Source organism: Castor canadensis, chromosome 2 (assembly GCF_047511655.1).
Source record: "Castor canadensis chromosome 2, mCasCan1.hap1v2, whole genome shotgun sequence".
NCBI classification, from domain to species: Eukaryota; Metazoa; Chordata; class Mammalia; order Rodentia; family Castoridae; genus Castor; species Castor canadensis.
Window position 1 is genome coordinate 78,484,674 of NC_133387.1, and position 18,042 is coordinate 78,502,715.

The window sequence follows — 18,042 nt, forward strand, 5'->3', positions numbered from 1 at the left end:
GTAGTAACTGACACAGAAAGTTTGCTATACATGCTTCACAGAAGATTTGAGCTAGTGGCAGAAAACCACCATTTTATTCTTATGGTATATTGCCAATTTTACTCTTTTTTTTGCTTAGTACTTGGTTGAATGTTGAGCACTATGAATGAATATAGTCAGTCTTAATTGAAGTCGATGTTACTCCACAGTTATTGGAGAAATTTAAAGTGTGTACTTCTTGAATAATTAATATTTTTAGAAGAACTCAGTTATTTAATAGATCTAATAAAAACATTACTCCTGCTCGAGTATTCAGAATTCCAAGAGTAGAGAATATGTTACAAAATTCTTCCAAAGTAACAGATACATTTATATTTCACAATTATTTAAAACAAACATGTTATCAATATCAATGTTTTATTGACACACATACAATTGCTTTATAAAGTGCCTAAGTTGGTAGTTTCTTTGATGACTATGACTTTTCTGACATAGTATCAATAGTATTTGGCACATAAAATTTGTTCAACAAAAATTTGTTGACTAGCTTGAGTTTTATATCTTATTTTGTGGATCTTTAACTTTATGAGTTGTGTTTTCAGTTGAGTTGAATAATTTTAAAATATCAGGGGGGCTTCCAGAACTCAACTTAAAAAAAATTGTTGCTGAAGTCCTTTCTTAGGCTTAGCTCCTCGATTTTCAAATGTAGTTGATTTTAATTAAAGTTTAAAGAGAAAAATAAACCATTGGAAAGATATTGGAACGAAATAATTTGCTTCTGGTGAATAGGGAGTTTGTGGTTTGAGTTAATGGTATTCATTACATTAATTAAAAGCAGTGATGCATTTTGCCCCTGTTTATTTTCTAAACCAGTGTTTTCAGGAATGGGGGTAGTTGGTATTTGATGTTTTATTTGATGAGGTATTTACTGACTTTTCTGCTTAAATTGATAACCACTTGAAAGGAACTGATCAAACAAAAGAACAAAATCTTTTTTAGAGCTGGACCATTTATTCCAAATTCAGACAGTAAGAAAACAATTGAATAGCTTTTATTGCCACCAGCTGTGCTATGGTTATTTGAACAAATGGAAGGCTAAAGTAATTGTACATTTTCATTATATACAGCCTTACAAAAAATAAGGATTCTTTGGCCTAATAAATGTTGCATTTGTAGTTGAAGAAGTTATCACTGTGTAAGTTTCCATTGCTGTGATGAGATTGCTGCCCTTGAGGCTCATGTAGATCTATTAAAATTGTCTTCCAGAATTTTAGAGAATGTGTTGCTGTGGAGTTTGTAGAAAACTCATGATTATTTGTCTTGTTGTCAGATGTATGCAGTGCATACACAAGAAATGTGTATATGGAATGTGTGTGTGTGTGTGTGTATGTATGTGTGTATTTATAAAACTGCCAAAACTTTGAAAAGTTACATTTCCTCGTCAAGGAATTCCAGAGATTTATATCACTTGGCCACTCTAGGGATTTAGAAAAAATGAGAAGTGGGTGTTTAAATGTTTTAAAAGGTAATTTTCCAAGCAATTGAGCAGGTAGTTAAAAATACCTTGTTTTCATTTCCTTGCCTGAGAAAGCGCTAACATCTAAGGGTTTAAAAGAGAGTAGAAGAAACTGTGTGGAACAGGGCTTGAAGTGTGTGCCCCAGAAAAGAAAATCCCCACACTCCAGACTGTGAAATTTATTGATCAGAATATGGATTCACCTATTGGTTGGGCCATTCTATTGGCCTAACTTTGAAGTTGCATGGTGATTTTTGATTCTTATCACTTATTAAATATTATCACTGGAAAGAGAAGATATGGACTTTGTAGAGATAGGTGGACAACACAAAAGGGCTAGGCCAGGGTTTCTCTGCTTCAGCATTGACATTTTGGGCTAATTCTTGACATTTGGGGTAATTCTTTGTTGCAAAGGCCCTTCATGTGCATGGTGCAATATTTACCCACATCCCTGGCCTCTACCCATTAGATGCCACTAATACCTTTATCCAACATTGTGGCAACCAAGAATGTCCTTAGACATTGCCAGATGTCTCCTAAAGGGAGAACAAAATCATTCCATCGAGACCCATTGTGACAGATAGTCCTAGCAAGTGATACTGGCTATCTGTCACCTCTGTATCCTCACTACTTATCAAAGAGCCTCAAATAGAGTTGTATCTCAGTAAATGTTTGCAAAAATGGACAAAAGAATGAGACAGAGAAAGTAGGAATTTTGTTTTTCTATTACCCTGTCTGTCATTGCTTTCCCATGTTGTTGGTAGAACAGGTAGAGAATTAAATGGCTTTGTGTTGGGTTATTTAGAAGAATCAAAACCTCAGAAAAACTATCCAACTACTTGTAATCAGTTTGAAATGGTATTTTGTATACTTTTTAATGAAAAAACTAAAATAAATAGCAAGTTTCTAAACTTTTTCTGTAATGGAGTTATTTCATTCTGTTGTAGCATTGTCAATCGGCAAGAACAAACATAGCATTAAAACTGACTCAGTATACCAAATATACCTCAGAGAAGCACTGAATGTATTTAATAACTATTATGTGGAAATTCCTTAAAATGTAGAAGAAACGACTTCTACAAACTTTCTATACTACAAGCATCATGGCTAATATTGGTCATCTTTCTCTTATTATTTATTGCTTATTATCTTATAGTGAAACTTTTTGCAGAGACCATAATTAGAGGAGCATTCATAGATGCTGCGAGTGTAGAGTATGTGATTTCAAATGGATTACTACTACTACTAAGTCTGAACTGTTAAGAGAGATTTCCTTGTAGCTATCATATACCTACTTATAAATCTATGGATTTATTTGTTTATTAAATTGAGCTTTACAGGACCTATTTGAGATTTCATTTCAGCTCTCTTGTCCAAACCTAGGTACATGCTTATTTTCATTATAAAGATCTGCAAGTTATCACATCAGGAGTTGCCAGTCCACTTCCATACCATGATGCTGCACCCGAAAATCTTGAGTATATATTCAGGTTGCCTTATATTTGAGTAAAAAGTCAAATATCAGACATTTGGTATCAGTCTACTCCTTGAATTCCTTGATCCAGTTGTATGGACTAACTGTGAATATTAGAAATGCTTGCTATCATAGCTCCAACCTCTTTGAGAGGAAAGACTAAAAGCATGAAGAGCAATTCTTAAATAATGTAGTAATGCAGTATTTGTGGGACAGTGATAAGGGATCAAGTGCTCAGTTTTTCTTTCATCTCCCATTTACTGGTTTGGAAATGTGGAATTTTTGAAATGTGAATTTTATTAACATAATAAATTATTATGGAATATTCCAAGTCTTCACTTTTGTAGGATGAGTACAAATTATACCAACAAGTATAGCGTATACACCTGCATCAAACATTTTCCAACTTAAAGAAACATTATTTTTTTACTTTAGCAGTTTTGGATGTGTGCTTTTCTTTATCTGGAAAGTAGCAAATCATTTGGTCCTCTCAACATATTTTATCTTTGTAAATATCATTAATTCTTTCTTGCAGAGACATATTTAAGGCTTACAAAATATATAATGTGTTGTACCAAAACCCTCTCAAGAAAGAGTTGGTGGGATTAGAGATAATTTTTTTTTCACAATCAATGTTTCCAAAGCTTGTATTATAAGTGTGATTTTAAAAAAATATTTAAAAATTTTTCTTTCTTGATTTTAGCTGTTTATTCTTGCTGTTGCCCAAAAGGCTGCATTCTGCAAAATTTCATTCTCCGTCTTTAGGCAGTTTCTTCCCTAAATTGTGGATAATTCTTGCCTGCATTTTTCTCATATATTAGCTCAGTTGAAATGAAAACAAAGTAATAGCCAATAGTATGTTTATACTTAACTATGATTATGGAATTTTATTTCTCATTTAAGTGTCACAACATTTCATAAAGGGAATTAGTCAGTTTGTCATTCATTTATTCATAATCAATATGCATGTAAGGATCACTAAATGTAAAATGTATAATGAGATGAGTATACAGGATAAAGAAGATATATGCCACAGTTAGAAAATGCTATTCAAGATATCACTAACACTAGCCACAAAAATAAAAGGAACATAGGAATAAATCCAATAAAAGACACAAAATTGTGCTGTGTGTTATGGCTCACACCTGAATCCCACCTCCTTGGTTGGTGGCTATCAGGAAGATTGTGTTTCAAGGCCAGCCCAGGCAACTAATGTAAGACTCCCATCTTAACCAACTAGTTGGGTGTGGTGTTGTTCACTTGTGATGCCAGTTACCAGGAAAGCCCTAGGTAGAAAGCCTACAGCCTCAGGCAAAACTGAAACCTGCCTAAAAAATAACTAAAAAGCAAAAAAGGACTGGGGTGTGGCTCAAATGGTAAAGTGCCTGGCTACCAAGCACGAAGCCCTATGTTCAACCCAGTACCACCAAAGAACAAAATAATAAAACATACAAAATTATTCAAGGACAAAATATGATCTTTAAGTCAGGTATTGTGGTTCAGGCCTGTAATCCTTGCACTTTGGAGGCAGACACAGTATGATCAGAAGAGTCCAGCGAGGACTACATAGTGTCTTCCAGGCCAGCCTGGGCTACCAACTGTGACTGACTCAAAAAAACTAAGAAAAGAGAAAAAAGATCTCAGAAAAGTTATTTGGGAAAAGGTAATTGGAAACAGGTAAGTAGAAACTAGGTTGTGGATTGAAATAGCTTTAGAAAAGCACTAATATCTAAGAATTGATAATTATGAATAAAAATAAGAACATTAGTTATAAAAGGCACTCATGATATCATCCAGAACTAATAAGAATAGTTAGCTATGATAAAATTAAATCCAAGTGGCTACTAAATAGCTAGAATAATGATCTGTGAAATGCATCCTATGGATGAAGGTATAAAGTTCAACACCAGTGCTGGGGAAGCTTGAAGCTGCAGGGCAGTTTATCAACCTGAGTGTGAACTGGTGATATTGGGAGAGCAGTCTCTCACATTCATGGTCAAGTCGTACATCTTCTCAGGGTCCAGTTACTCTACTGGGAGGCAGGATCTCTAGAGGTACTTTCTCATGTGTGCACAAAGAAATGTTCAAAAATATTTATTCGGTATTGTTCATAACATTGAAAAACTGAAACCAAAATCAATAGCCATAATTGGAAAATGGATAAATAATTTGAGGTATTTTCATGCCATAGAATATTATGCAACCTAGAAATGAATGAACTAGGGATGGATCCATTATCATAGGTGTATCTCAAAAATAAGTTTGCAGGATTGGAGGTGTGGGTCAAGTAGTAGAACTGCTTTGAAAGTGCAAAGCCCTGAGTTCAAACCCCAGTCCCCTTTTCCCCTCCCCCTGTAAATAGGTAGCTCATAGCAAAGAAGGCTGAGAGAAAGAGGAGGTCACCCAAGTGCAGATGTGTACCTTGACATAATATTCCTTTACAGTACTTTTCAAAATCTTAGGAGACCTTAACAAAAACACAAAATCCTTTTGTTTTCTATAGATATGCTTTTGAAATTCTTGGCCAGTGCATTGAGATTATATCAGCTTCTTCATATTATTTTAACCCATCTTTCTGTAATTTTTTTTCTAAAGCCTAGGACCTTGGGCAGGCTAGGCAAATGCTCTACCACTGAGCCACACCCTCAGCTCTTGTTTTTATAAGTGTGGTACTTGAGTTTTCAGGAATATTCTGAGCTATGATTAATCATTGCACATGCATTTTGAATAGGGACATCTGTCTCTGTGGCATATTATGTCTCCTGATGTGCCATTCTTTAGCTTGACAGAGCATCTAGAGGGCATAGATTTTTAATAAGAAAAAGTATGTGATTTTTTTTCTGCATACAAAATGAGTGGTGTTACATTGTTATAATGAAGTAATGAAGAGTTGGAATGACAACTTATCCTTTTTGGCCTTCCTTCCTTCCCTCCCTTTATTTCCTATCACCCAGTCCCTCCCCTCCCTGCTTTTGTCCTTACCTCTCCTCTCCTCTCTTCTCCCTTCCTCCTTCCTTTCCTCTATCCTTTCCCCAACCCCTCCCTTCCCTTCCCTTCCCTTCCCTTCCACACCTGTCTCAGTTTGCTTTTCTTCATGAGCCAAATATGAAAGTGGAAGAATGATTATTCATTTTAAGTTTACTCCAAAAATATTTTAATTGGAGAATATTTACTAAATAGGTTTGTTTACAGTTACAATTTACAGCGACAAAAGTGGCTTCATATATTTTTCTCCTTAATCTTTCTTTTTGCTTTCTCACTTTTATACTCTAAATATTTCTTCCATCCTATTATCTGAGAAAATTTGCTTTCAAATATATGGTAGTATTAAAATATTAATTTAAAATTTATTTTGATATTCTTATTTACAGTTATTCAGTAACCATAGTGCAACGTTTTTAAAAAAATGAACTTTTATGAACTCTACATAGAGGAGGTGCCGTTTTGTTGTGTGAAGTAGACAGAAGCCTTCATGAAGAAAGACGTGTGCACTTGGCAGAAGTAGGAACGCAGCACTGGGGAAGCCATGACAACACTGTTTGAATGAGGGACATTAGGCAAGTGGGCAGGTGAGAGAGAGGATAATTGATTCAAGTCTAAAAAAGGAAATGTGAGTTTACAAGGAAAAAATGAGGGTAGAAAAGACAGACAGGTAGAGCAGCAAGTGCAAATGAGTGAACAGTCTGACTGTTGAAAGAGGGATGAAAAACTACTTGTACCTGCAGTTGTACATGTGTGGATGAAGCAAGAGCAGTAGAACTTTCATTTAGACACAGAGTTTATTTTCCTTTTCTCCCATTTTGATACTTTCTTCCTGGCGCTAATACCTTGTTTTGCACCTTGCCACCAACATTTCTGAGTCATTTGAGAGAAAACTCATGATGAAAGATGTGTGCACAGAGTCACTTTTCCCATTTCATTTTCTAACAACTTCTTTCAACTGTCCAATATAAGAATTCATTTCAGTCACTATGTCAAAAGATTTTTTCATAACCTCAAAACATCTTACCATGGATCCAACTAAATGGTCCCTCAATGTATTACTTAATAGGAAATGCTTTATGGTACAGTTAATTAACATGTTAACAACTTTGAGCAAATTGACTCATCTCTTTCCTTGGTTAATGCACTGCTCTGCAGGTTAAGTGTTACAGAAATTTTTTTGATGTGCAGCTTTATACAGTTAGTTACATGAGACCTTTCCTCACCTATGTCATTGTGCTTGCTTCTTTAGATCATACTAGTACCTTCACATCCTAGTAGCCACATCCTACAAATTGGAAGGGACACCATCTTATGTCATCTTGAACTTTTATAGAAATATCTTTCCCTTTGAAGTATTTTAATCATCATTTAACTAGACGTTTCCCACATCTGGATATTTTGTTAAATTTTCAGAGTATTTAGAAATCATATAGAACTACTAGCTTCAGTTGTGGGAAATTGGTCTCTCATTTCAGCATCCCATGATCTGTGAAATGGGTGTTCTGTTACTTAAAACACTTCAAGAGGTTAGCTTCATGTCCAGAATGTTTGCCTAAACAATTAAAAGGTAACTTTTGCTTTTTCACATTTAGCTAAGATTTTTCAAAAAGTCTTTGAATGGACTGCTTTATTAAAATAATGGAAGAACTTGATAGAGGAAGAACTCCCTGGGAAGAAGTTAAATAATATAAATAGCTCTGCTGAGTGTGCAACAAAGTTCTTTATTGTGCTGTTGCCACAGCAGCACCAATAATTCAAAACAAGGAAATGGAATCTCATGTTTAATATAATGCAGACTTTTCCCTAGGACTTCTGTGGTCGAGAGTTTTTCAGGGATCGGCATGTTTATCTACATATGTCTAAATTTAGACATGCCTTTTATGTAACATGGTAAAAGAGAAATGCTTAAAATTCTATAAGATGTAGATATTTCTTCAGCATTTTTTGTTCTAAATTGACTTTAAAATACCAGGAATTTTCCACACTGAAATAAATGCCCCAGGACATTGAATTTATGCGTATGAAGAAAGACAAACTCTTTTATGCATTTCACACTCGATTTTTAAAAGATCACTTTGAAAGGTATGAAGAGATGTTTAGTAATTCAGGAAAGAAAAGTGACTTTTTCCTCTTGAACATTTAACCTCATAGTAAGAGCTGTCTCTGCTGGGAAAGTAGGTACTCTAGTCTGAAAGCCAGAATCCAGAAACTCAAAAACATGGGTGTGGAAGTTTAGGGGGCTGTAAAGTCAACTTTATGTCATTTTAGAAATAAATTGGAAATATGCTGAACTCCAGTCTCAGGCATGCATAAAAATTCAGTTCATCATTGACTGAGGTACAACCAAACATCTACCAAAAAATTCCAGTACACAACGAAAACTTATTTGCAAATAAATGTTTAAGTGTAGCAAACTTTTTATTAAATGTATTTGATATAACACAGTCCAGATAAAGACCTCCTTCCTATGATTAGATTTTTTTCCCCCCTGTGTAAGTTACATTATGTTATTACCTGCCTGGATTTCACACCATCAATTTTATACTTGTTCTTACTAAAGAGTCAGTGTGTTGGCAATTCTGATTGCTATGAAATAAGAATAAATGAAATGACTTCTCAATTCTGATCTTCTCATGTAGTAGTTTAATTGTAAGGATAATGTAAAAAAGTGGTCAAATATATATCCATTTACCCACTTAATAAGGACAAATATTTCCTAGACACCAGTTTCATATGTATACTACTATATATAAATTGGTCAAATATTTTTCATGAAAGTTTTATCAAAAAGTTGTGGATCCACTTTTCACTTATCTCCTCTGTCTAATGTTGAGAGGGGAATTCTTAGTACTGAAAGGAGAATTCTTAGAGATTGAAAAAAATAACTGTGAATTACCCTTAAAAATGATTGAAAAGTTAAAAAGCAAATAAGAAGGAAGTGAGAATGCCTTCATCCATGCAGCAAATATCTGTTAAGGATCTATTTCTGTCAGTTATGTTTCTAGGCTCTGGGAATAAATCAAAAAGATATGAAAAAGTCACGAAACATGTATAATAAATATTCGAAGAGGACTTGGATAACAAAGTAACTACTGAGGTCTTTTACTATTGTTATGACTTCTTCCACTTGATTGTTTTCTCAGGCACTGTATATTTAAGAGAATAGTCACATTTTTATTATGTACTCTCATCTCTCCTCATCCAATGTTATCTTCTCCAATTTCTCAAAAGGAATACAAATTAAGTGGATCTTGCATACTATTAGGAAACTGAGTCGGGATTAGCCTTTGCAAGCTGTTGTTTTATTTAGCTATTTCCTTCTTTACATTCTTGATACTATGCTTTTGGGAAGGTATGCCTGAGGAAGACTAAGTGTGAGATACAAGTGGAATGGCTCTTAGTCTGTGAGTACAGTCCAAGGTCAGGCAATGACAGATATTTCCTAAACGATAATAAGTTTCCTATATGATGGCTTTGTTCTATTTGGTATTATTGAGCATCAAAACTATTCTTTGACTTCTATTCATAGATTTTTCTCAAGGGGAGGAAGATGCCATGTGGGCTTTATAGCCAGCCTTTCTGTTCAGACATACTGTACTTTGTGAAGCCTGCTTTTATAGTTTTTTTTTTTTTTAAGAGAGAAGTTGACAAAGGATTCCATGACTTCTAGTCTTCAAATGATCAAAACTGAGGACCTGGTGAAGAATTTCGGGAAACACTCTCTTAATTGATTCTCTTTTCAAGGGAAATGTATTTCAAAGAATAATAGCCTAAGATTTGACTCCAAAGCTTTAGCGTGGATGAGGAATTCTTCTGGCTGAACTATATAGCTAATGCTCAATTACCTTAGCTTCTATTGAACCATATTCTAAACACCTTCCATTGTAACCATCACCTTGTGCAGAAGTCTATATTTTTAGCCCTTAAGCAGAGCTCAAGCACTGTATTTAGACATCTGACTTGAAGACTAAAATTTGCTCAGTGAGCAGAACAAATGTTCAGAAAATAACATTTCAAGGTTAGAGTTAGTGTCCTGAATAAAACCCCTTTTCTTCTTTTTCTCCCTATTGAATATAACATAAATAATGTACCCTGACTGGCTTTCAAGATTCAAAATCAGAGAATAACAGTGAACTTGGAGAGGGAAGAGGGAGTAATTAAAAATTGAAGGGGCTTCTGTCAAACAATTGTTTGCCTGAAACTAAGTACATGTTATATTCCCAATTCAATAGGATTATGGATCTTAAAAAGACTTTAAAAAACTCTATAGTAAAGCCTTTAGAAAAAGGGCCGAAAATTAGCTCACAACTACTGTAAAAAAATTGAAAGAAACATATACACATGAACACAGCACATATACATAAAACATGTCCTTAACATGAAGAGAACACTATTTAAAATGATATTTATTGCTGGTTATAATAATTATACTTACCAATGTTTTAACATTGTAATATGCTAGCTATTGTGTAAAGGCTCTTTATAAAACCAGTCTTATTTAAGGTTCACAGCGGTTCTGTGGAGTAGGTATTATAAACCCCATTTTATGAGAGAAGATAAAAGTCAGAGAATTTAATAAATTCCTAAAACTATATTGTTAGTAAGTAATACTATGTTATGGATATTTCCCAGGAAAATCTATAGTGTCCAAGACACCCTGGTGTTGAGAAATAAAACAACTGTGAAGGAGGTAGAAGGAAGGTCACTGTTGGAGTTAGACTGATGTGTATTTAAATCCTGTCTCTTGTCACTAGCCATACAACTTAGACAATTTACACAACCTTTTTTTTTTTTATGTCTGTGTTCTTTTATTGTGTATAATGCTGTTTTTCTTTTTTATTAACATATGATATTTGTACAGGGGAAGACAGTGTGATATTTACATGTGTGCTTACAATATATCTTAGTTAGATTTACCCCCTCCATTGGTCTCCTTCCTCCCTTCTTCTTAGAACAATTTCAACAGGTTTCATTCTTCTATTTTCACATCCACCATATTGACCCTCATTCACTCTTTCCTTATGCTCACCTTCCTCCCTCTGGTATTCACCCCCCAAAAAACCTGATTTACCCTCCTGTCCTTTATATTTGTTTTTACAGTGTGTATTGATAGTCCAGCGGGTTTTTGCCTTGGCACTTCAGGCCTGTATATATTGTGTTTTAATCAAATTATTCCCCTCTCCTTACTTACTCTTTCTACTATGACTTTTTGTGAGTAGGAAGAAATTAGGGAGGTATCAAAATGTTCTGAGCAGTGGCTTCTTTTGTAATACAAGGTAGTGAGGCATTTTAATTTTTGTTCTTAGATTTTTTTTAGATTATTTGATATTATGATCAGGTAATTAAGCTTTCTCTTTAAAGTCAATGTGAATAATTACAAATTGTGTTATTTACAAATAACATGTTTGATGGCAGTTTAAACACACACAGAAGCTGTGCTCTTTTTTGTTAAACACAGGTATGTAGTGATGGCAGGAAACTTGGATTTCTTCTGTTTCCTGTGTTCAGAGCTTTGTTCTCACTTCTAGTTGAAAGGATAGGCTCAGTTATATACCTATTGTGTACTTTATTCCAGTTTTTATTGGCTCCTATTTCACCTTCCATCATAGTAAATACAGAGAAGAAAAGATTGCTTTATTGTCATTTTAACCCACTTTATTTCATGATCCTCTAGGATTTTTCTTGTTTAACTTGTCTATACTTTTAAGGATACTAGACATGCACTATTGGGATGCAAAAGAAATGTCTTTGCTTGGGGTTAGACATTGGTTTTGTGGTTGGCACAAACTGTGGTTAATTCTGATCCTCCATTTACCAAATATGAGACCTTGGTCAATGTACCTGATCTTTGGGTAGATTGGTCTCTTCATCTGTAAAGTCCTTATAAGAAAACATAACCCTCAGGATTGTTGTAATTAAATTAGTTAAAAATTTGTCAAATTTCTGGTATTATGGGAACTAAAAGTATATTGTTTTCTCTTTTACTTGATTTAAAGCCACACTCATCCTTCTTGTTATCTCAAATGTAATTTTTCTTATCAATTTGCAAGAAAGTAGAAGTGATTTTTCGCTGTCTGTTTTTAAAAGTAATAAAATTATGTGGAGGGGAGATAAGAAAGAGTAATAGAGAGGGTGAATATGGTTGAAGAACATTATGTGCATGTATGAAGTATCACAATGAAACCTGTTACTATGTACAATTTAATATATGCCAATTTAAAAAGTTTAAAAAATAAAATGTGGAGTAAAACAATGACCAGCACAATCATTTCCATGTTAACATGAGGTTGATTTCACTCTAAACCTACCTGAGTTCAGGCAGCCTTCATTTTCATCAAGGAGAAAAATAGAAATCCACAAAGTGAAAGTAAAAATAAAAATAAAATCCCTGTTGCCAAAGTACACACCTTTCATATTCTGAGTTTTTCTGTTGAATGTGTACATATTTTATGTGTGAAGAGTGAGGGTGTGAATGGCATTTGTATTTTGTGTTCCAAGATTTGGATTATAATCTTTACATATTTTTGTATCTTTTTCCTTACCTAATCTTTTTAGTGGTACTGGGGTTTGAACTCAGGGCCTCATGCTTGCTAGCAAGCACTCTTACCACTTAAGTCACTCCTCCAGCTTCCCTTACTTAATCTTGCTTTGTGAATATTATTAGTGTCACTAAATATTTTCAATATGATAGGTAGAAGTTTGCATGATCAATGTATAATTATACCACAATTTCTTTGATTATTCCCCTTATATTGGATATACGTACTGCCTGGCAATTATTCAGTGACATTTTGAATTAACAGTACAATGGACATTTATTTGCATAAATTACCATCCATATCTTTGATTTATTTGCTTTTTGGAAATGATTCCTAGAAGTGGAACCACTCTCAGATAGTACAAGCTGATTCAAAGATTCTTGATATGTTGTGACATTTTCCCCCCTATGAATGGTGTACCAATTGACACTTCTATCAGCAGTGCTTTCCACATCAGATTTTTGTCACTAGCTTCGTAGTAGCAATTGATAGGTAAAAATGTTAATCTTTCATAATTTGTATTGATTTTACTAGGAGTGAAGGCAAATATTATATATTAAGGTTACTGGGGAACACACACACACACACACACACACACACAAGAATGCCCTTTTCAGCAGGTAATTAGAGATGTTGTATTCCAGTAGCAGGTTTTTGGATTTGAATTATGTCAATAAGGAAACTCTTGGCTAAATATAATCACCTTAGCAGAAAGGTCAGTTAAGTGCCTAAAGCATTTTAAAGAGATTAAATTTGGAATGCTTTCCTAAGATGGATGTACAACATTTTGAAAATACTTGAGATTTTCATATCTCCTTTTATTCTGGTTGATTGGTAATTTTGTTGTTTATCCTGGGTTTGCCAACAGTGTTGAACTAGCAACTTTCAAAACTGCAAACATCTGTTTTTGTAATCAAAATTGGGAGATAAAACTGAAAGATTTGTTCACAAACTGTATAATCTCTGGATTCTGCAGAATTGAAATGAGTAAACTTAAAAACATATTCAAAGAATCATACTGTAGTCAGTATATCACTTAAGAAAGGAAAAAAAGAGTGAATTTCCTTTCAAAATAAGCACCATACATGACTGTACTTAAGAAGAAAAATCACTATCTCTGAAAAATTATGCCATCACTTCATACCAATTACCATGATCCTAATCCCTTTCTGTACATATTTACAAGTTGCAAAAAAAAGGTAGTAATTATAGAATTTGAAGCATATGTATAGCTGTGTGTTTTAAGTGGCCTTATTATGTATAATTTTTCAAGGTGTAATCTTATTTTTTTTAGGATGTTGTGTTTGGTACCTAAGATGATCAGCTTTGAAGTACTTCTAATAAAAATTTCTGAATTGGGGAAAAGAAGTTTTTACAGGACTAAAATGTGGTCCAAGACTCAGCAGAATGAAGGATAAGACTGGCTTATAAGAGAGTTTTTATAAAATATTTTTAAGCTTTAGAGGAAGTTAATAAAATAATTTTATTGAATTCAAATATGACTCAGCTTCTAATATTAATTTTATAAATAGGAAAAAAGTAATTAAATTATCGAAGCACCTTTATTTTAAAGGTTAACTATTTATTATTATCTTAGTTCATCGAGAAATTAATTTTTTAAATAACTTAGGTCTTTTTAAGTAGATGCACAATTATTTGGGTGCTTTCTGGGACAGGCTCCGGAACTTCAATCCTGCCTGTGTGGGATCTGGCTACCTGATAAAGGAGATAAACACAATGACTTACACGTCTACAACTTAAGGTAATGAGTCCTATTGTGTAGACACACCCAGTTTCTGATTTCCAGACAGTTTTACTCTTCTGTCTGGTCTTTAACTAGTATTTGAGATTCAGTTTAGAATATTTGAGAGAAAATTCAGGTGTTTGTCCATCTTAAATGCATTATTTTCTGACTGTGTTCAGAGACTTTCCCATAGTTACCTTCCCTTCATTTTTTAAGTTGAAATATAATTTCTGTTACTTATTTCCTTTATTTGTTTATTGTGCTTTGAGATTTTTATGTTTTTGGTTTTTGGTGGTCCTGGGGTTTGAACTCAGGGCCTCACACTTGCTAGGGAAGTGCTCTACCACGTGAGCCATACCCCAGCCTCTTTTTGCTTTATTTATTTTTCAGATAGGGTTTTATACTTTTTTCACCTGGTTTAGCCATGGGCTACAATATTCTTACCTATGCCTTCTGCATACCTGGGATGACAGGCACATGTCACTGCACCTGGTTTGTTTGTTGAGGTAGGAGTTTATTTTTTACAGGGGCCAGCCTTGAACCTTGATCCTTCCAGTGTTCACCTTCCAAGTAGCTGAATTTGCAGTGTGAACCACTGTGCCATGTTCCTCACTCCTTTAATGTAAAACCATGCATTCAGTTGCAAAAAATTATAGTATACTATAATAAAGTGGTAAGAAAAATGAAAAAAATCATGTATATGTAGAGATATTTTGCAAACATGTCAGTGGGTACTCTGGAATCCATGCTATATAATTCAGATGTAATCATTTTTAACAAAACAGGATCAAAGTGCTCAGTTATGTGTTTTTTACACTGTGTACTGTGTCTTTGACTTACATATTTTATAAATGTCATTAAATATATTTTGAATGAGCAATCAATGACTAGAGTAGAAATCATGTCAACCTGAAAACAAATTATATGTAGTCTGACAAATATTTGCTAATATGTTAAGAAAGACTCCACCTTCTTTTGAAAGACAGGAAGTTCTGTAATGCTGGGGCTCACAATCCCTCTGGGCCACAGTTGGCAAGAGACCATGGTGGCTGCCCACCTTGACTGATGTCCATGCCCTGACTTCAACACAGCCCTTCCCTAATCTCCTCCACTTGTCTCTACAGAGGATGTGATTTGCCTGGTGCAGAGGTTTGAACAGGCCATGCTGCCCCTGCAATAATGTTTGGAATAGTTTTCTGGATGCCATAGTGTTGGGACAGTGTTACTAGCACTTAGTGGTTGAAGGATGTGAGGTGTCCTATAATATGAGCGACAATCCCATGCCTGGAAGAATTTTTCTTGTATCCTCTGTTTTCAAACAATTTTTGGGAAAATCATGTAAGTGAAACACCTATGTGTAGTTATTGGAACCCAGAAACAAAATCTGTTGCTCATACCTGTTTTAATTCAAGTTTAGTATATATTGAATTTCTTAAGACTACAATTACCATTTAGTTTCAGGTATGACTGTTTGTTTATTGTTTGGTGGTTCATTATGAATTGTTCACCACTGACACCAATGTGGCTTATGATATTTAAGGAACCCATACCACACAGCTCTATCATTGTACATTTGTAACTCCCTTATTCAATACAGAAAAAAAGAGAGTTGAGACTCCTTTAAAATCTTTCATGAGCAATGAATATTTTTCAGATTCTATCAGATATTAATTATTCATGTTTTCTTTACTTTCATTGTCTATAGTTTGTAATGTGAGGTTTTCTGAATTTTGGTTAATCTTATTTTTGTTTTAATTTATCACATGCCTGTAAGTCTGCTTTATTGTTTGTATCCTAATGCTAGATTTTATCCAAAAGTCCATCCAACCACTCAACCTTCCAGTCTTTTCACTTTCCTACCCTTCTTACAAGGTCTAGCTTCTTATTACTTCTCTTGAATTCAAATTTACTCCTTGGAGGTAGGACAGGCACCAGCTGATAACTTAAATATTTACTCCTGGGAGAACTCTTGCTGATTTTTAAAAAAAGTATTCTGTGTATAGGTTGGTATATAATCTGTGAGTTTCATTTTACAAGAATGAAACAGACCACAGAAAATATTTGTTTCAAACATTAGGGCTTTTGAATATTATGGATAGAGGTGAATCCTAAAGAGCTTTCAATCTTCAAGAAAAATATCAAATAGATATTTTTCTGGGATTTCAGACAGCAGCAAGCAGGCTGAATAGGGAGGAATAGGGAAGGAAAGTTTTGGAAGGAGCTGAGGAGGTGCTGCAGTGCCTAACAGCTTGGGGAGGCTGCAAAGAATTTGAAAGAAGGGGACAGTGAAGTTGTTTCTTTTTTCTTTTTTCATTCTTGTTCCCATTCTTTCTTTCTGAACTTTATGCCTTTTCTTCTTCCTTCCCTGAAGATACAGAAGCTATAGATGCAAAGTGAGAGAAAGTAAAGCCACATGGTTACGATTGTGAAGTGTTGGTTTTAGGAACTGGTTTTCACTTTAAACAAATATAAAGACCTCTGGGGCTTAGAATTGTACAGTTGTTGCTGTTCGCAGAACTAATTGATGGGACATCAAGTAAGGTGTTGCGTATATTTCACTTCATTAGAGTCCATTTTCTAAGGTTGAATTAGAATATAGTCTTATGGAGGTGGAAAACAAATGTAGTAACTCTCCAAAGGGTTTCCTTTCCTTGTGTTAGTAGAAAAGTAATACTGAGTTGGGGGAATCTAAGAAGAAAGGGGTGAGAGTAGAGTATTGCTAGTTTCCTTAGTCTGCCTCAGCTTACTAAATTTATCTCTTGTGAAATAATCAACACATGTGAATATAATAGTCAAAATTTTTCTGAAGTAACATTTTCTCAACCACTCAAATGGCAAGGGTTAATGAAACTTCAAGATTATTTGGTTTTCAGCCATTCTTTTTTCTAATTCCCATAATCCTTAGATATAGTGAGAAATATACTTCAAAGTGAGTACTCCAGGTTTAATTCAAATACCACCCATTTAAGTAGCTCAGAAAATTGCCTTATCTAGGGTTCTGAGGTGACAGGGTTTTATATATGTGTATTGCAATCTTTCAGAATTGGTGGAAACATCAAAAGTACTTTATTTCATTAAAAATCTGTCCTAGGCTGTGTATTTTCTTCTTATTTCATGCAGGGCTTTACTTCCAGGACACTGTTCATAGTTACTTCTTCAGAGGATGTTTAATTTTCCCTCATCCAGAGGCACATATTAGCTACTTTGTCCTGTGTTTTCATTATTAAGCTCTAAAGGAAGAGAGTGGTGTGAGCCAAGGCCCCAAGTTGTGGAAGTTTCTATATCCGGTAAACTGGCTCCATTCCAGGGCAGAATAATTTATCAACAAATGAAACACCAGCCACTTCCCACACGTCCTCTGATTGCATTAAAATCACTCCCGTTCCCACCCAAACTGAATTTGCTTAGAGTATGGAGCTGACAGACATTCTCTCTCCTCCTCCTTCTCATATTGTTGAAATGTTGGTTTCTGTAGTCTATTAGGCTTCTTATTAATAGTATAAGATGTTCATTCATTAACTGTCTCATGCCTACAAAGCAAATACAGTCAATTTCTGCCTCCTAGTTTGCTGTCTTTTAAAATTGTGCTGTAGCAGGGAAATGAGCTGGAAAACTGATTTTGTGTCTGTAGCATCAGGTACTATTTAACCAGTGGGAGGGACTGATAAAATTAGCAAGTTGACTAACCACTTCCCTTCCTTGTGGCTCTTTAATATTATAACGGATACAGAAAAGTTCAGAAGGACTGGGCTAGTTTTTGAAACCACAGCACACTTTGGCAAAGAGGGAATGCACAACAGAACGG

General features: G+C 34.5%; 1 protein-coding gene across 11 annotated transcripts in view; it reads left to right on the forward strand.

Moving 5' to 3' along the window:
* Window positions 1–18,042, forward strand: part of Hdac9 (histone deacetylase 9) — an 844,179-nt gene that overhangs the window by 163,809 nt on the left and 662,328 nt on the right. For 3 of the 11 annotated variants that reach the window (XM_074065095.1, XM_074065096.1, XM_074065117.1), the window contains exon 1: window positions 17,229–18,042. The exons of 5 other annotated variants lie outside the window; for them this stretch is intronic. Coding sequence is in view for 1 of the 6 variants with exons in the window: in XM_074065103.1 (XP_073921204.1) it covers window positions 18,027–18,042 (16 nt within the window). In the remaining 5 variants the exon portion in view is untranslated. Of the gene's footprint in view, window positions 1–17,228 lie in introns of those variants that run through there. 3 more of the 11 variants (XM_074065090.1, XM_074065097.1, XM_074065103.1) reach the window with 1 other exon arrangement.